Below are 19,449 nucleotides of genomic sequence, written 5' to 3'. Positions count from 1 at the left end.
ACTCAATTAGAGGTGACTTTTGTTTTCCTTAAGAGTAACTATGACAAATCAAATGACGGTGTTTACTGAATTGGTAACATTCACAATCACACGCTTTGAAGTATCCTGTAAAGACTATGAAGGAACAACATGCCAACAACAAATATCATGCATTGCCTGTTTAATTTATATCTAAGTAGCCTATATACTTTGCTACAACATGAATGTTGTGCCCCTCCAATATCCTCTGAGGCACTGCCTGTAGCTTATAAATGTGTAATCGGTTCATTTAATATTTGTTTTTTTTGTCTCTACACACTTCTGTGGTGATTTGAGATGATCATTGGGCTGCTAACGGTCTCCATGGCTGGGAATCTTTTTCAGCTGAACAGTTTCTTTAAAATAGATGTCTTTGTCATGTTGATTGTTGGATGGGTCGGCTATATATTGATCAGTTGTCTTTTAGGTTAAATTAAGAAGTTGGAACTGTGCTATATGTATTCATGCCACTTGCATTGTTGAACGATACTTCCACACATTGTGTATGTGATCTGTCTCTAAAGTTCAGGATGTTTATTTATCCCATAGGTCCTCTTTAGTGGAATTACTCTTGTATATGCTGGCATTAACCCCACATACAGTACTTCTAGGTAGGTAGGAGAAAGCTGTTTAGATGGCGTTCAGAGACTTGCACCTAGGGTGGTGTCCAGTTCAACCACTTAACTCAACCAACCGCTGTCAACCCCTTATAACTCGTGAAATCAATTAGTTGATTTGGTTCTGGGTTCAAGATCAGTCAACCAAGGGAAATATATTTGTGCTTTCTTTAAGAGTATGTTGCCTCTGTTTCCACAGGTGAAGTAACATTTTTCAAAGTTTCAGTTCAAAATAACTAGCCACCAGCTCCCCACAGTGGTATCAATCCCAATGTTATCGGGTCCAGAGCATTTGACCAATAGTGTAACTCACTAGGTCCCCACAACATCTGGCACTGTGTGTTGAGGCTGGCGCAGACACCGCTGTAGCAGTAGGAGGAGCCTTCCTCGCAGGGCTCGCCGTTCTGCAGGAACACGTTGGGGGAGCAGTGGGGAGAGGTACTGGTGCAGTGCTCTGGTAGGTCACACTCCCCCAGGTGCTGCCGACACATTCATCCACCTGTACGCAGCTGGGATCAGAGAAGGATCAGAGAAGTTGAACAGTGGTCCTACAGGTGGGGCTTCAAGTTCTCAGTTGAGAAAACACAGACTGGTTGGGGAGGAAATATGCCTGAAGCTGTACGGGAGGAATCTGGAGAGGGTGAGAGTGTTTAGGTTTCTGGGGATCTGGTCTGACACTCGAATGACAAGAATATTGAATGTGATGCGTTGCCTGTCAGGAATGACGTGGGGGGGTGGATAGAATGGCATTGAAAACGTTATATATAGCGATATTAAGATCATCACTGGACTATGGTAGTGTAGCATATGCATCAGCAGCTCAGACTTCTTTAAAAAAGCTAGATGTAATCCAGGCTTGAGTATGCAGCCATACTCTTAGCTGCAGAGTGGGTGGAGGAGGTGAGGCCAGATAGGGTCATCATCTGCTCTGACTCATGTGCTGCACTGATGAGCTTTAATTCATTTGTGTCACGGAGCAGACCAGATGTATTGTATGAGATTTTGCAGTGCCTGATGAGAAGTGGTCTGTGGTCACCACCTGCAGAATCACTCCTTTTTTGGGGGTGTCTTGCTAATTGCCTATAATTTCCACCTTTTGTCTATTCCATTTGCACAACAGCATGTGAAATTTATTGTCAATCAGTGTTGCTTCCTAAGTGGACAGTTTGATTTCACAGAAGTGTGATTGACTTGGAGTTACATTGTGTTGTTTAAGTGTTCCCTTTATTTTTTTGAGCAGTGTATTATATATTTGTCCTTAAATCTGATAACAATCCCTCCCATTGTGCTGGCACTGAAATAACTGGTATTCCACTGTCTCCATCTTCTCCTGACAGTGATCACACCCAGTCAGATGTTTTGTACTGTTGAGCTTTGTGTGTCCCAGAGCCTTGTGATTCCACGTTCCTCCCATCTCTCTCGACCTGAGGACCTCCCTGCCCTCACATTGTCCTGGATCTTACACAGGAGTCTTCCCTTTCCCTCCCTATTCCACAACTCTTGCCATTTGTTTATGACCACTTCTTATTAACCCATTGGCTTGTGCTTTAATGATAGACAATTCCAGTCCATTTAAATGTTATGATGTCTGAGAGCTTGCTTGGCAAGAACATCCACTTCCTCATCTTCCTATGCTTCCTGGCTGATGTTTTGGTCACTTTTGAATGCTGGCGGTGCTCTCACTCTAGTGGTAGCATGAGACGGAGTCTACAACCCACACAAGTGGCTCAGGTAGTGCAGTTCATCCAGGATGGCACATCAATGCGAGCTGTGGCAAAAAGGTTTGCTGTGTCTGTCAGCGTAGTGTCCAGAGCATGGAGGCGCTACCAGGAGACAGGCCAGTACATCAGGAGACGTGGAGGAGGCCGTAGGAGGGCAACAACTCAGCAGCAGGACCGCTACCTCCGCCTTTGTGCAAGGAGGTGCACTGCCAGAGCCCTGCAAAATGACCTCCAGCAGGCCACAAATGTGCATGTGTCAGCATATGGTCTCACAAGGAGTCTGAGGATCTCATCTCGGTACCTAATGGCAGTCAGGCTACCTCTGGCGAGCACATGGAGGGCTGTGCGGCCCCACAAAGAAATGCCACCCCACACCATGACTGACCCATCGCCAAACCGGTCATGCTGGAGGATGTTGCAGGCAGCAGAACGTTCTCCACGGTGTCTCCAGACTCTGTCACGTCTGTCACATGTGCTCATGTGAACCTGCTTTCATCTGTGAAGAGCACAGGGCGCCAATGGCGAATTTGCCAATCTTGGTGTTCTCTGGCAAATGCCAAACGTCCTGCACGGTGTTGGGCTGTAAGCACAACCCCCACCTGTGGACGTCGGGCCCTCATACCACCCTCATGGAGTCTGTTTCTGACCGTTTGAGCAGACACATGCACATTTGTGGCCTGCTGGAGGTCATTTTGCAGGGCGCTGGCAGTGCACCTCCTTGCACAAAGGCGGAGGTAGCGGTCCTGCTGCTGGGTTGTTGCCCTCCTACGGCCTCCTCCACGTCTCCTGATGTACTGGCCTGTCTCCTGGTAGCGCCTCCATGCTCTGGACACTACGCTGACAGACACAGCAAACCTTTTTGCCACAGCTCGCATTGATGTGCCATCCTGGATGAACTGCACTACCTGAGCCACTTGTGTGGGTTGTAGACTCCGTCTCATGCTACCACTAGAGTGAGAGCACCGCCAGCATTCAAAAGTGACCAAAACATCAGCCAGGAAGCATAGGAACTGAGAAGTGGTCTGTGGTCACCACCTGCAGAATCACTCCTTTTTTGGGGGTGTCTTGCTAATTGCCTATAATTTCCACCTTTTGTCTATTCCATTTGCACAACAGCATGTGAAATTTATTGTCAATCAGTGTTGCTTCCTAAGTGGACAGTTTGATTTCACAGAAGTGTGATTGACTTGGAGTTACATTGTGTTGTTTAAGTGTTCCCTTTATTTTTTTGAGCAGTGTATATGCCATTTAGCAGATGCTTTTATCCAAAGCAACTTCGTCATTCGTGCATACATTTTACGTATGTGTGGTCCCGGGAATCGAACCCACTACCATGGCGTTACAAGCGCCATGCTCTACCAACTGAGCTACAATGGTAATGAAGGGCAAAGCTTAAGTTAATAGCTGAGAAAATCTTCAGGGGATGTAGTATTTAATTATGTATTTAGTTTCCTTAAAGGAAAAAGGTTTCCTTAACTATCTTTCGGTATATGTTTCATTAGTATTTTTTTTTACATTGTCAGCATTCCTTCAAAATACAGAAATACAGCAGGTAGGATGCATTTTGCATCACATGATGCTGCCTTTTCCATCATGTGATTCATAATGCATCATACCAGCTGTATTTCTGTATTGTGAAAGTTATACTGTATATCTTGAAAACCTTATTGCTGACATGCAACACCTTTTGATATCAACAATGGACTAATGAAAAAAATAACAAAAGATGGTTTTGGGGTGGAAATTTCAGGAGACGAGAATAGTGGGTAGGATTTAGAGTTTTTAGACCTGGTCCACACTCCAGTCCAGTTCGTGGCGGTAAAGCACATTAAAGTTAGTTGCCAACCGCCATATATAAACCGAAGAAGAAGAAGAGCCACATGTGATACCAGTGTAGCCAATGAATGTAGGTAGTTAGCTAAGTGTACATTTGTGTTTATATTCCTTGGACATGACAGCTAGCCATAGAAGCTAAGATCAGTGGGCAGGAAACAATTTTGTTGCATGAACCATCGACCTAGCTAACAAGGCAGGAGCCCACTAGATAGATAGATAGCTAGTTAGCAAAAACAGCTTGGGAATTGATCATAATAATAACGGCTAGCTATAGAGTTAGCTTGGTTGTCAATACTTCAGTGAACTGTAGTGGGATGTCAATTGCGCTACTAGGACTCATTTGAACAAATGTCTAATGTGGTAATATTAGCTAGCTAGCTAACACGCATTGCCAATCTTATATTGCTATCAGAAATCTGATTTGTTATCGCTCGCAGGATTATTTTACACATTGTTTTGAAAATTAGGCTAGCTAACGTTGCTAGCTATCTGTCACCTGCATTAAACTACGGTATCTATCAATAAGGAGAATAATTTGCAACCATGGAAAAAGTCACGAAAATACTGGTTCATCTGTCGAAGAATAATGTCGCACCGCAATGTGCCCGTTTTGCACAGGTCAGTTGTGCATGTGCTATATTTTAGCTTTGTTTTCACTTCAACAAGCCAAATGCCAATGTCACGTGTAATTTTTGAAAACGAGTTGCGCGTGGGCGCTATGGCAGTGTTTGGTTTTACTGTAGTACCATTTTAAAGGGGTAGGTCACCCAAATTAAATGTAAGGTTAAAGAAAAAAATAATACTGTAGATATACACTACGTGACCAAAAGTATGTGGACAACTTCATGTCGAACATCTAATTCCAAAATTATGGGCATTAATATGGAGTTTGTCGCCCCCTTTGCTGCTATAACAGCCTCCATTCTTCTAGGAAGGCTTTCCACTAGCTGTTGGAACATTGCTGCAGGGACTTGCTTCCATTCAGCCACGAGCATTAGTGAGGTCAGGCACTGATGTTGTGCGATAAGGCCTGGCTCGCAGTCGTTGTTCCAATTCATCCCAAAGGTGTTCGATGAGGTTTAAATCAGGGCTCTGCTGGCAAGTCAAGTTCTTCAACACCGATCTCAACAAACTATTTCTGTATGGACCTCCCTTTCTGCACAGGGCCATTGTCATGCTGAAACAGGAAAGGGCCTTCCCCAAACTGTTTCCACAGTTGAAAGCACAGAATTGCCTGGAATGTCATTGTACGTGGCAGCGGTAAGATTTCCATTCACTGGAACCAAGGGGCCTAGCCCCAACCATTTAAAAACAGCCCCAGACCATTATTCCTCCTCCACCAAACTTTACAGTTGGCACTATGCTTTGGGGCAGGTAGCGTTCATCTGGCATCCGCCAAACCCAGATTCGTCTGTCGAACTGCCAGATGGTGAAGCGTGATTCATCACTCCAGAGAATGTACTTCCATTGCTCCCGAGTCCAATGGCGGCAAGCTTTACACCACTCCAGCCGATGCTTGGTGATTTTAGGTGTATGTGCGGCTGCTCAGCCATGGAAGCCCACTTCATGAAGCTCCCAGCGAACAGTTATTCTGACATCTGGCAGTTTGGAACTCGGTAGTGTTGCTACGTAGGACAGACGATTTTTATGCACTCGGCGGTCCCGTTCTGTGAGCTTGTGGCCTACCACTTTGCGGCTGAGCCGTTGTTTTTCTTACTTCACAATAACAGCACTTATAGTTGCCTGGGGCAGCTCTAACAGGGCCGAAATTTGACGAACTGACTTGGAAAGATGGCATCCTATGATGGTGCTACGTTGAAAGTCACTGAACTCTTCAGTAAGGCCATTCTACTGACAATGTTTCTCTATGGAGATTGCATGACTGTGTGCTCGATTTTATACACCTGTCAGCAACAGGTTTGGCTGAAATAGCTGAATCCACTCATTTGAAGGGGTGTCCACATACCTTTGTATATATAGTGTATATTTCCTTAATTCATGGGCCAGAGATTGCCATCCATAATCAGGATTTATATATTGATAACAAAAAAAACAATGGCTGAATGGACCCATAGCAGGCCCAGTATTTTCCCTTCCAAAATACATTGAAATCAAGTAATTTAGCTAAATGGTTAGCCTTTATTCTTGTAGTTGCCAATACTTTAAAGGTTGTTATATGAGGTGAATTGTGCAACAGTTAAAAAATAAAATAATTTACTACTTCATTTTCTGTTAGAGCATAACAGGTCATTTTACAGAGACTCTTGATGAGGTGGAGGTGAAGTGTTCTTTGGAGAACAATCGCTTTACACTGTGTGAGTGCGAGAAGGGGAGAGGAATTCCGCTGAAGGTAATGGCTCAATGAAACACATTCAATTTAATAAACTGATAGGTTTAATTGTTTTATCAGTTGTGTCCACGTTTCCATACCTCAGTTGTTTTGTGTATCCCATAGAAATTATTGTTGGTTGACTGAAAAAAGTATAATGAAAAATGTTTGGGTTTATTTGGTTGATATTTTTTTTTTCTCAGAGAGCAACCTTTTGCCCCTTCAAGTATCTGTCTGTCGCAGAGGCAGCTGCAATCCCATTGGATGTTCAGAGCCGCGGAGTGGACGTGGGGGTTGCTATTCTTCTGCAGTCAGCCAATCAGAAGGTGTTGTTAACTCGACGGGCGTCCAGTCTCCACATTTTCCCCAATGTGTGGGTTCCACCAGGTATGGCATCTTTCTGCGGAAGTAACCTTTCAAAATGAAATGGCATTCCATAGGAAGACACTTTGGGTAACCCAATTTACCTTTTTTTCAGGTGGCCTTGTGGAACTGGATGAGAGGGTAACATTTCTAGTTGCAATAGCTATTAAACAGTGGAAAATAAATTAGATTAATCCTCATAAGTGTCTTTGCCTGTGGTTTCAACCCCCCTCATGGTCTCTGGGGTCAATTCCCTTTTAGCCCAATCAAGCTTGGTGTGTGTGTTTGCCTCATATCTCTCTTGTTTGTCAGCTCCTGGACGCGGGGCTGAGGGAGCTGAGGGAGGAGACAGGACTGAAGCTGGACCCTGGAGACGTCTCAGCTCAGCTGCTGGGGCTCTGGGAGGTGGGAAATCACTGCCACTACACATCACATTTCTAGGCCCAGGGAATAGTTTTTTAAATAATAATAATCATATGTAAATATATTAGAAAAACCTACTGGCCACAATTCCACAGACATTTGATCGATTCTGATTTGTCTGACAGTCCTGTTTGCTCATGTTGGCTCAAATGTTTGTTCTGTTTCTCTTCACAGTCAGTTTTCCCGCCCATGCTGAGCAGAGGGATGCCACAGAGGCACCATGTGGTCACCTACATGCTCTTAAACACCTCCCTCACACACCAGCAGCTCCAGGTGTCTGCCTGACTGTCCTGTCTGTCTGGTGTTATCATTAAAGGCAAACAAAGCCAAATCAAAGAGAATGCCTCTGTCTCACTAAAGACTATCTTTATTCTAGGCCTCTCTGCGCCCCGAGCCCGCTGAGGTCAGTGGCTGTGTGTGGGTGGACGCCTCGCTGGTCAAGGCCATCGTGTCCGCCGTGGACGGAGAGGAGGGTTCTGTGACACCGCTGGAGGGCCTGGCTCCAACCATAAGGTACATCACATCCACAAAGTAATATACTCAAAACATAAACAGACATTAAAAAAAATATTATATACTGTACCATTGACAAGTATTTGGGGAAAAAAAGTTTTACTAGGCTAATTTCCTCTGACATTAATTATTTCATTGGTTTCCTCTTAACAATGTTGCCATTTTGTTTCTGTGGCGTTGGTTCTCCAGTGTATCGGAGGTCTCTCCGGAAGGTGTGCTCAGTGAGTCAGTTTTACCATTGTCTGTTTTGTGTAACCGGGCCCCGAATAGTGGAGAGGATGTGGAGCGGGTTAGCACTGGTACCAAATACGCCCTGGTACTCTGGCTTAAGAACCTCGAGGGACAGGGTACCCGGTGTTAACTGTCTTCACTAAACCTGGATGTCTAGCCCTGTGATGAAGTGACTTCCTGGAGGATGACATCACTTCAAGGAGTTTGCCTTAACCGGTGAAGGTCACCTAAAGTGAACTATCATCATTCAAAAAAATATTGTACGTATTAACCAATAATGAACTTTGGGTGAACTATCCCTTTAATATCAACAGCAACACCTACAAGTCTTATATGGCTGTTTGAGGGCTTTGCATGAGCTATCAATTGTGTTGTGTGTAAGAACAGTTTTTATTGCAAGGGTGTTGTTAGTGATGAAATGTTATGAACAAAGTGGATTTATACTGCAGATGCTTTTATGATCATTATATTCCATTTGCGCCTTCAAGCCACAAGATGGCAATGCATAGCCTACACAGTGATTTCACATTTGGAAACAAGCGTGAAACAATCAGAATTCTGATTTAAGTTTACATAATTATCTTGACTTGTAAATAAGAATGTGTTCTTTACTGACTCGCCTGGTTAAATAAAAATGTATAAAAATATAGAATTTTTCTAGATGTAATTATTTTCCTCAACCAGCATATTTACTATTATTTTTAATTTTTTTTTTTTTTACTATACTCAGACAGAAGTTAGGTCTCAAGTTAGTTAGGTTATGTCTTCATTGTAAAAATTGTGTTGTACTTTCAACTGAAGATAGTAAATATTGGATGTTTGCAGTGATTCAATAATTCACATTTAAAGACTACATTTTTATATGCCATGAGTGGAAGGTGTGTGTCATATAACGAAACCTCTTTTCTCACCAACACCCAGATTAATATACTGTACATCATGGCAACTTCACCCATGGATTAGCTACTGGCAAATATCCTTACTTTGTTCTTTGGCTGCATTTAGACAGGCAGCCCAATTTTTATATTTTTTATATCTTTAGCAGAGCTGATCTGGTTGTTCAAAAGACCAATTAGTGGGGAAAAATAATCAAAATTGGGCTGTTTTTGTAAAGCAGCCTTTGTGTGTCAGATGTTTATGTAGGATTTAACAGCTACTGTTACAGCGTTGCAGTCTCATGGTTGATCTGAAGCAATGCGTGACATTTGAACGCAAATTGGCCAATTTCAAAGAGAAATCCTGAATGTTAAATGGGGAGGGGTATGGGGGGGTAATAATGAAATGTAAAACAGTTTTAAAATTGTTTTCTACAGTAACTAATTAACTAAGTGACTACAATTTGTGCGTTGATTTAGGGACACAATTCACATCAAGTCAGAATCCACAGTAAAAAGATTGGAAGGGTTGGATTTCTCTAATTCATTATAAGTCATTACATTTTAATGTCACTAGGAATAACATTCAGGTGGAAAGAGTTGGAGAATAATCTTCATAAGATCCTGAACTATCCCATTTTCCCCGAACTGTCTTGGCTTTTACCATGCAGAGGTAATCGGACCTGCTGCTAGTATTAGGAGCACCACACCCTCTGTGCCAATATCAGTGGGCAAATATGTGGCAGGCCATTGAAGGTATAATCAAGTCTTGATACCACATTTCCTTGCCAGCATATTGTCTGTATTGATGATGTCATGATACTACTGTATAGGTTATATTTTCTAGATTTGTCTTATCGTCATAGTGTGTCACTTGTCTGATTTGTTTTTAAGTTACATGAGAGTGACTCAGTGACTTATTCATTACCACTAAGGTATTTGTGTCTGCATACCTTCATATGTGGATTTTACCTTTTGCCATAGACAATTGACAGACAACTTTTGTCATATTGGCCCAAATGCAAAGACATTGACTTATCCTCTTGATGGTATTAAACTCAGCAAAAAAATAAACTTCCCTTTTTCAGGACCCTGTCTTTCAAAGATAATTTGTAAAAATCGGAAGGAATGAGCGTTACACCGAGGCCTGTACTCTGGAGCGGGATCGATTTGGAGGTGGAGGGTCTGTCATGGTCTGGGGCAGTGTGTCACAGCATCATCGGACTGAGCTTGTTGTCATTGCAGGCAATCTCAATGCTGTGCGTTACAGGAAAGACATCCTCCTCCCTCATGTGGTACTCTTCCTGCAGGTTCATCCTGACATCACCCTCCAGCATGACAATGCCACCAGCCATACTGCTCATTTTGTACGTGATTTTCTGCAAGACAGGAATGTCTGTGTTTTGCCATGGCCAGCAAAGAGCCCGGATCTCAATCCCATTGAGCATGTCTGGGACCTGTTGGATCGGAGGGTGAGGGTTAGGGCCATTCCCCCCAGAAATGTCTAGGAACTTGCAGGTGCCTTGGTAGAAGAGTGGGGTAACATCTCACAGCAAGAAATGGAAAATCTGGTCAGTCCATGAGGATGAGATGCACTGCAGTACTTAATGCAGCTGGTGGCAGCTGATACTGACTGTTACTTTTGATTTTGACCCCACCCCCCCTTTGTTCAGGGACACATTATTCCATTTCTGTTAGTCACATGTCTGTGGAACTTGTTCAGTGTATGTCTCAGTTGTTGAATCTTGTTATGTTCATGGGAATATTTACACATGTTAAGTTTGATGAAAATAAACGCAGTTGACAGTGAGAGGATGTTTCTTTTTTTGCTGAGTTTATTTGAATAGGTTGACTCTGTTGGCTAAAGGAGCCTTGCATGGGTGTATGGTTCTATTAGTATGTTCATCTACATGCTTGAATAATGTTTGGTTACACTGTTAGCAAATGACTTAAGATTGCATTCTGACTTCGCGCTTTTGGTTGATAGATTTTTAAACCCAACCAAGCGATAAATCATATTGTCTCTGAAGTCATAATCCAACAATGACCTCAGTGTGTCAGAAACAATAAGAACTGATCTTATTTGTTTTGGTTGAAAGTTTCTCTCTGATTGATTATCTTCCTGCTGAACAGTATTAGTAACAGTAACCACTGTGATGTTTTCCTGGAAAAATACACAATGCAACTGTAGAAAGACATATCTAATACAGACTACAAAGGTATGGGATATAGAGCGGAATGGACACATACACCTCATGCATTTTGGATAAGAATGCGATTTGTACTGCACACCTTGAAAAATGTAAGCTTTCAATTCTCAATGTCACTTGGTAGCTGGTTATCATGAATGTTATGTATCTGTTTCCAGGACATCCATATGTCAAATATTTATGTTAAACCTAGCCCATTGGCCCAAATAGCAGAAAGAGGTGTTGCCTTTTTAATACACGCTGACTTGCATATAATGGACAAAGTTTGAGTAATTTGTAATTTAATACAGTACCTTATTCTTTATCACACCGCCACACCCAGCATAACTGTAACGCACGTTATCTAGAAATGTATTTACTTTGTCCTTTCACACAAAGAATAAAAGAAAGAAAAGCCAGGGCAGGCTTAGATACAAACAGAGGCATGTCTGTTCTGCCCTAGCTTCAGTTCTCCTGATGAACAGAATCATCCAACTCTTTTACAAACCATGAATGCATCCAAACCACTTCTGCCCATGAAAATCTAACAAACTTTATTTATTATTTACAATATTTAATCTAAAAATGATTTAGATTTATTTTTATGCAAAGTTTAAAGCGCCAATGCACGATCACTTCAAATGTTTACAGATAGTTGCATCTCACAGATTTGATTAATAATGGTGGATTTATTTAATCAGATTGTCAAATATACATAACATTGGTGTTTTACTCACTGGGTTGTGTTTGTGGAATAGTTAACTTTTTGGCATGCTAGCATCCTATCTCAAAACATGTCTTATCCAGCGGTAGGGAATTAGATTTGGATCTCTCAGCCCAAGTCAAAAGGTTTGATTTATAGTCTTTGAAAACAATGAACTTCTTGTTAACTGTACCTGATTGGGTATTGCACCCTTACTCATTCTTCTTACATGTTAATTGCAGGATACATATGTTGACCCCATTTACTGATCTAGGATCAGCTTTCTTTTTTACCAAGGTTTAGCTTGCCTTCAGTAAAGACTGAAAATACAACTCAAACTATTGCCACAATGAAGCCAAAATTGCCAGCCTGGCCTCAGAGCCATTCAAAACATACTTTACTTATTTCTGAGCACGTCAAGACATATGATACCTTTTAATGGCCTAGTTACTTTAGACAGAAACTAAAGTAGGGAGGTTGGTCGGGGAGGAGTAACATATACTAAATGGAGTGTCTCGGATTTACGTACAGAATAATAGAATGGAATGGTAACGACTACATGGAAACCAGGTGTTTGATGTGCTTGATACCATTACATCGACTCCATTCCAGCTATTATTATGAGCCATCCTCCCCTCAGCAGCCTCCACTGGTAAAAGCATTAGGAATAAAATAACATTAGGACATCTGCATTGCTTGCTGTTTGGAGTTTTAGGCTGGGTTTCTGTATAGCACTTTGTGACATCGGCTGAGGTAAAAAGGGCTTTATAAATAAATGTGATTTGATTTGAATAAATACAGGTTGAAATTACAATCAGTGAGCCAAAGCCACGGTCTTCATTCAGATACTTCAGAGATAATTGGACCATTTGTACAGAATTGTCATTGCTCCCATGCATATTACTTCATAAGGCCATTTCAGATGGTCTTCTTACCCAATTGACTGGAGCTTCTGGAGGAAAGAGAAGTAGGGAAGGGACAACAACAAAAAATACCGTAAAAACAGTAAATTACTTGAATTAAATATATACAGTATCTTCAACATTACATGATTGATGTGTTTTCTTAGAAAGTTAATTCAATGTGTTTAATGAATATGTAGGTTGACACGTCTCTACACACCTATATCTACAATAATCAGTAGTCTACCTATTCAAACCTCTCATTGAACCCCATCCCCCTGATGTATGGAAGGAAAGAAAGCATTCAGGGGAGATTGTCTCCTGGAATTGAAAACATGAAACTACATTTCCCCTGTTGTCTACCTGACAGTACCACTGAAGTACATAAACATACAGAAAGTGTGTCACCTACCGTACCTGTGTGTCAGTACTCGTTCACCACATACATCCCTGTTTGGTTTTTCGATGGTTCTCCCATTTCGTCCTGTATCAGAGAAAGTATCAGCTCATCAAAGGTGTAAAACAGTCTGTGAAGATGATACTGCACACAATATCATTTATCAGGCAAAACTGAATTTTGCAGTCTGTTTTTGACCTGTTGTATAGAACTGCAATGTTAGCTTATCTTGCAGACGTTCGTCTGTTTTAAAGCCTTAGTTAACTAAGCCTGAAAGACATCCACTCGGCTTAATTGCAACAATAAATCAAACCGGTGATTCATCAATTAAAAGGGCTTTGGGAGAAGGTTATGTAAAGAGAACAGAGTGGTTGTGGATTACAATGTGTCTGTCTGCTGCTCTGTTGCCATAGAGACAGGTGACAGAGGGGGCACTCTTCTCATTATATGATAGTCAGTCTCGGAGCAAATGTTGGCAGACTAGTATGGAACGACTATGCTCAATAAATTGATCAAGGAGAGTTGGAGGCTGTGAACAAATAGTCATCCAATGTCTTCCACTGTCCCCTTTCCAAAACAACATAACAAACATGTTCAAACCACTGCTAGCAGGAACACAGAATTTAAAAATATATCTACGTAAATGTAGCACAATTATATGAAGTGCATAAACACAAACACACAACAATATCCTTATACAGTAGATTGAATATAAGCAATATACAGTGTAATCTAACTCAAACTGTACATTTCCAAAACTAAAAAAATATCTATGACGCTACATATCAACACCAGAAAAAGCCTGAGTAGATTCCCTCCTCACTTCCCTTCCTCTCAGGTGTGTGTGTGCTTGAGGTGTGCACTGCAGTGTGACGAACATGCAAGTCTCATTAGTACAGTCAATGGTCTCTTTGTTTGGTGTTAAGGGAGAGATCTCTCTCTCTCTCTGACGTTGGTAGATCCCATGGCATTTGTATTTAGCATCCCTTTCAAAGCTCAATCGAAAATATATATTTTTGATGTCCAGAATAAACACTGCCTTTTTTCAGTCAAATCATGGTGTTGCCAGTCATTCAAAGTGACATTGATGAGTAACATGCCCCATACAGGAAGGTCCTTGGACGATAACTCTGGTATCATCCCTCATACGTACCCAAGGCAGAATTAAAGCTATAAACTCACAGCTCACAGATGATTGCTTTAAATTGGTTGTCTGGTCTACCAAGAACATCTGCTTATGTGGGGGTTTGATTTTGGAGATAAGCAACTTAGTGCATCAATGAATATAGGTGGCTTGGGGGGAGGAGTATGGCTTGGGACCCCTCTCTGGAAGCTGCAGGGGTAGTTCGGCTGAGAGGGTAGAGGGGAAGGCTAGTGTTTCCCACGCCTCAGGTTTCCCTGGTCAAAGCCGGAACGGCACAAAGAGACGTCTATCTAACACTGAGGCATAGCGCCCAGTCTTAGTAACCATAGCCAATCTGCTGAATGCAGAATCTGAGCCTGTGTGTGTGTGTCTATCTGGCCTCTCTGCCAAGACATAGGACTTACATTAGGCTTGCCGTTGGGCACGTTGAAGCGGCTGTGTGTGGAGTACATTTGGATGTCTGCCCCGTGGTTGATCTGGTTATATGGGCTGAAGCTTCCATATCTCTGCCTACAGCACAACCACACTAGCTGAAGGTCAAGAAAAGACAAGAATCATAGTAAAATGGCCTCCTTAGCATGACATACTGTAACTGTTAGAGCAGGGTTGTGGCTGTTTCTGAGAAAATGGAGGTCAACAATGCATTCAGGGAGAATTTGTTTTTGCATTTGTTTTTGTTTTTGTACTCACCAGAAGTATTAGGAGAATAAGGAGGATTAACAAGATCAGGGCAGCCAGTACCAATAGAGCGATCCCCCATCCTGGGACTTCCTCTCCGGCCCCAGCAACTACAGCTGCAGCATGCTCTGTGGTCTTATACCTGCTTGTTGCTCTCTCAGTAGGGGCAAAGGTTTTACGAAAGACAGTCGTGCTAATGGTCTGGGGAGGATTTTTATGGGTAATAGGGTTAGCTGTGTTGCTAATTGTATTGTTATGGTCTCCAGGAATAGGGGTGGTTATGTTGCTAATTGTTATGTTATGGTCTCTAGGAGCAGGGGTGGTTATGTTGCTAATTGTAGTGTTATGGTCTCCAGGAGAAGGGGTGGTTATGTTGCTAGTTGTAGTGTTATGGTCTCCAGGAATACGGGTGGTTATGTTGCTAGTTGTAGTGTTATGGTCTACAGGACTAAGGGTGGTTATGTTGCTAGTTGTAGTGTTATGGTCTCCAGGAATACGGGTGGTTATGTTGCTAATTGTAGTGTTATGGTCTCCAGGAATATGGGTGGTTATGTTGCTAATTGTAGTGTTATGGTCTCCAGGAATATGGGTGGTTATGTTGCTAATTGTACTGTTATGGTCTTCAGGACTAGGGGTGGTTATGTTGCTAATTGTAGTGTTATGGTCTCCAGGAATATGGGTGGTTATGTTGCTAATTGTAGTGTTATGGTCTCCAGGAATAGGGGTGGTTATGTTGCTAATTGTACTGTTATGGTCTTCAGGACTAGGGGTGGTTATGTTGCTAATTGTAGTGTTATGGTCTCCAGGAATAGGGGTGGTTATGTTGCTAATTGTACTGTTATGGTCTTCAGGACTAGGGGTGGTTATGTTGCTAATTGTATTGTTTTTGTCAGGACTAGTGGTGGTGTTTGTGAGGGTACTAACTAAGGCAGCTGCGGTTGCTGTGGTACGTGCTACAAGAGGTAGTGTGGCTTTTATTGGAAGTTGACCTAAGGAATAAAGAACATATTTGTGATTCCTGCTTTATTTTACTTAATAACAGTTTCTTAAGCTATTTACAATACAGTTTTTTGAAACATACAAATGAATCAGGCTGCTACAAAGCAGAAGTAGAGAAGGTTGCCATCTTCTTTACCTTCAGTATAGACGCGGTCCAGGTCAAGGGCTTTGGATTTATTTGATTGGATATGAGTGGAAAATAGACTTTTAACCAAAGTTGGAGTGATCATGAATGTAGTCCCAAACATTACTGTCGAGTTTGCAATGACGGATCCATTACTGCAAGAGTGAGACCAGTAGTCAAAAATAATTCTAACGTATAATTGTCAATGTCCTTAAGAATGCAATTTTTTTTCAATGGCAGAATTTTAAATTCAACATTAGAGCTCACCTGAAAATTATATCAAATACACCCATATATTTGTCAGACTCTGGCAAAGGGCTGTGGACGTCATCCACCTGAAAAAGACACAGCAATCAGAGGAGCACTTTAATATTATCCTACAAGGCATGTCTTCACACCTTTCCTTGTTTGAATATTGAGTAACAGGTTGTAAGGGAGGTGTCTATAGTATCATTGTCTATGGTGTAGTGGAGTGGGTCAACTGGAGTGTGAGCTAGTAGTGATGGCTCATTTTGTTGTTGACTGTTAAAATAGTGCTCACTGCTAGGTGTTGGAGAGCTGATGATGTTGGTGACAAAGAAAATAGTGAATAGAACAGCCTTGGGAACATCTAACTCTGGCAATTTGACTGGTAAACTCATGGGTACACTCGCAATGGTTGCTTGGTATAAATGCAGTAAAGACGTCAATGGAACTTGACCAAAACAATGGAAATGCCATGGAGCATTTCCATTTTGTTGGCAAACATGAAGTATCTCCAGGACAAAGAGTTATTTTGTGGGTATAGACTGAGTGATGAGTTGAAGCTCTATGGACTGACTTGAGCAGTAAAAAAACACACTCTTACCATCTGCTCCACCTGTTTCCTCAGCTGTTTGTACTCCTTAGAGCTTTGATTATTGAGTGACTCAGTGTAAATCCGGTTGGTGATTCTGACGCATATGTAGTAGGCGGACAGCGTAGCTGGGGTGGTCTTGTCGTTGCTGCTGGGTGTTGCCCTCCGTAAATGGGAAGCAGGCACAACATCATCAAAGAAAAGGAGTGCTGTAACGGTGAATGGAAAACAAGCCGAAATTCTGAAATTAGCAGAAATACTGTTACACAGCCATCTAATAAATTACTGCCATTACCCTTAGAGACTGACTGATTGAAGTGCAAATTACAGCCAATAAAGGATGCCTTGTACTGTGGAAATGATTATCTGTAAACAGACACTTTGAGTTGAAAGGGGGTGTTTTCTCAGCGTGGGAAAGAAGTTGTTTTGTCTTATCCCAATATTTGATTGAGTGGGGTTGATTGTAAATCCATAATACTATTCTGCTACTGCATAACCCTGAAGACACTTTATACATTATGACAGATTATGACAAATTATGATAGATGTTTGGCTAAGATTTAAAAATATTCTCAATGTAGGTTTTAACTCCAGTAAATTGATATCACTTGAGGCACCTGAGGAAGCAATTTAAAGTTAAAAAAAATAACAAGGCAAAATGTCATCAAAAAGTCCTGAGCAGCCAGGGACAAGAGAATCATGAAAAAGTGGTATTCTGGTTGTGTGCTGATAAGGTTTTACTCTCCGTAAACCTCATAGTATGATTTACTTAGATACAGGTAACTGACAAAATAAAGGAAAAACCAACATAAAGTGTCTTAATAGGGTTTTGGGCCACCACGAGCCAGGACAGCTTCAATGCACCTTGGCATAGATTCTACTAGTGTCTGGAACTCTAATGGAGGGATGCGACACCATTCTCAGTTTACAATCATAGCCTGAATAAAAGCAGGCTTCAGGTAATGCATGAGATGCCATAATTTTTACAGACCTGTTTAGCATATGTTTTCGGTCCTGTTGATTGTCACATTAACAATTAAACCCCAATCTGACTCCCACGTCTAAGAAGTGTAGGTTACAGTACAACAATGCTTCCCATGCAACAGTGGTTCCCAACCTTTTTGGGTTACTGTTTCACCAACAGAATTTTGCTCTGCCCGGAGTAGCCCTGAAGTACCCCCTCATGTGCATTTTACCAGTAGGCCTATGGTCTCATGAGTCTTCTCAAGTACACTCTGTGGATAGGCCTAGTACCTCCAGGGGTCCTAGTACCCCTTGTTGGGAATCACTGCCCTACAACAGAAGTCTCTAAAGAAATGTAATGTGTAAATGTGTTATAGTCTACATATTTTAGTATAATCAATAAATGAAGATGCATGGAAGAGTAGATAGATAGATCGATAGATCGATAGATAGATAGACGTTTTCTGTCATACCTGAAACAGCCAAAGTAAGAATAATCCCAAATTTGAATGGTGTTTTCTCCATGATGTATCAAACTGGTAGACTAAAGTTTTTAAAATAAAAGCCAAATATACCCAGTGGACGTTGGGAATTAGCCGGTTGCTTACTTGATGAGAAACGATTTATGTCTGAAAGAAACGGTTATTTTATCATCCATATAAGTGTGCAGGTAGGACAGGTGTATGGCGCGGGGCGGACCCTAGAGTGCGCGCGCTGGAAGAGAACGCAAATATAGACATTCGTGGTGTTTGACGCCACCCCGCGGCCAGAAGGATTTGTTGTCAGACTAATCAGTTTCACCTTGATGCTGTAAACCTTTGAGAAAAGCAAGGCACAAAAAGGCACGAGGCAAAATCAAGAGCCTGACCCAGCCACTATTTAGTAAACTGAGGGAAACGACTCTCAAATTCATAAATGGAGCAATGGCAAGGACTGAAAGCCAATGAGGTCGACATGATGTGTGCAAAGACTAAAATAACAACAAAAACATAATCCACCCTTTGATTTTGATTAACGATAGGATTCGTCTTGTGCTAAAAATTGTACTAAAATCATTTATATCTTTCCAGAATAAATGGGTGTGTATCATTCATAGAAATGGCTATTAAAAAAACGGCAAAAAATATATATATGTCCGTTTTGAAACTACAGTAACAGTGCAGTAACTGCAGTCGACTGTGGTATTTTGGACGCAGATATTGCAGAATACCTGCAGTGTACTGCAGTTACTGCAGTTATTTGCAGCATACTACCGTTATATTGCACTCTAACTGCAGTTATACTGTAGTCTGACTCCAATATTTTTTCGTAAGGAAGATTGTGCACATCATTCACAACTTCCCTTATCCGTATGTGGGACCTTGTCTTCTACTCGGAAAACTGCGGTATGACTTTGCGCTATCTGAATTAAGGACATGCAGTGATTAGCCTACTTACTATTTTATTTGACCAGAAACACAAGCGAAAATGCATTTGAAGCAACTACGCAAAGTAAACTAGCTAGTTAAGCTTTCCTACAAGTGCACGATTGTTAATTACCTGCAATAATGATACTTTTTCTCCCTGATAACAGTAATCAAAGACACATT

The 19,449-nt window shown here is 41.6% G+C and overlaps 2 protein-coding genes across 6 annotated transcripts; one reads left to right on the top strand and one right to left on the bottom strand.

Moving 5' to 3' along the window:
* Nucleotides 1-4,248: 4,248 nt before the first annotated feature.
* On the top strand, nucleotides 4,249-8,700 carry LOC139564235 (nucleoside diphosphate-linked moiety X motif 17-like). 2 transcript variants are annotated; one of them, XM_071383585.1, is made up of 8 exons: nucleotides 4,249-4,810; nucleotides 6,439-6,542; nucleotides 6,725-6,908; nucleotides 7,000-7,025; nucleotides 7,197-7,289; nucleotides 7,482-7,580; nucleotides 7,684-7,820; nucleotides 8,010-8,700. In XM_071383585.1, the coding sequence occupies exons 1-8, from the start codon at nucleotides 4,792-4,794 to the stop codon at nucleotides 8,179-8,181; spliced, it is 834 nt and encodes a 277-aa protein (XP_071239686.1). In that variant the 5' UTR covers nucleotides 4,249-4,791; the 3' UTR covers nucleotides 8,182-8,700. The 2 variants fall into 2 exon arrangements, with proteins under 2 accessions (XP_071239686.1, XP_071239685.1); XM_071383584.1 differs by having other exon boundaries at nucleotides 4,250-4,810; nucleotides 6,429-6,542.
* A 2,060-nt stretch (nucleotides 8,701-10,760) lies between these two features.
* Nucleotides 10,761-18,472, bottom strand: LOC139564234 (mucin-21). 4 transcript variants are annotated; one of them, XM_071383581.1, is made up of 8 exons: nucleotides 18,334-18,472; nucleotides 16,910-17,106; nucleotides 16,330-16,397; nucleotides 16,075-16,217; nucleotides 14,952-15,928; nucleotides 14,666-14,791; nucleotides 13,133-13,204; nucleotides 10,761-12,770 (listed from the first exon to the last, which is right to left on the bottom strand). In XM_071383581.1, exons 1-7 carry the CDS (start codon nucleotides 18,383-18,385, stop codon nucleotides 13,145-13,147), a joined length of 1,623 nt encoding a protein of 540 aa, XP_071239682.1. In that variant the 5' UTR covers nucleotides 18,386-18,472; the 3' UTR covers nucleotides 10,761-12,770; nucleotides 13,133-13,144. The 4 variants fall into 4 exon arrangements, with proteins under 4 accessions (XP_071239682.1, XP_071239684.1, XP_071239683.1 ...); XM_071383583.1 differs by having other exon boundaries at nucleotides 10,761-12,767; XM_071383582.1 differs by having other exon boundaries at nucleotides 10,761-12,767; nucleotides 13,138-13,204.
* Between the last annotated feature and the right edge of the window lie 977 nt (nucleotides 18,473-19,449).

Source organism: Salvelinus alpinus, chromosome 35 (genome assembly GCF_045679555.1).
Source record: "Salvelinus alpinus chromosome 35, SLU_Salpinus.1, whole genome shotgun sequence".
Classification (NCBI taxonomy): domain Eukaryota; kingdom Metazoa; phylum Chordata; class Actinopteri; order Salmoniformes; family Salmonidae; genus Salvelinus; species Salvelinus alpinus.
Note: the sequence above shows the minus strand (reverse complement) of the source record. Positions and strands in the feature narration are given on the sequence as shown.

Coding starts and splice junctions, on each gene's coding strand:
- LOC139564235 (XM_071383584.1), top strand. CDS start 4,736: ATGGAAAAAGTCACGAAAATACTGGTTCATCTGTCGAAGAATAATGTC. Junction 4,811..6,428: donor AATGTGCCCGTTTTGCACAG/GTCAGTTGTGCA, acceptor ATTTTCTGTTAG/AGCATAACAGGTCATTTTAC. Junction 6,543..6,724: donor GGAGAGGAATTCCGCTGAAG/GTAATGGCTCAA, acceptor TTTTTTTCTCAG/AGAGCAACCTTTTGCCCCTT.
- LOC139564234 (XM_071383581.1), bottom strand. CDS start 18,385: ATGGAGAAAACACCATTCAAATTTGGGATTATTCTTACTTTGGCTGTT. Junction 15,929..16,074: donor GGACCGCGTCTATACTGAAG/GTAAAGAAGATG, acceptor TTTATTCCTTAG/GTCAACTTCCAATAAAAGCC. Junction 14,792..14,951: donor TTATTCTCCTAATACTTCTG/GTGAGTACAAAA, acceptor CTTGACCTTCAG/CTAGTGTGGTTGTGCTGTAG.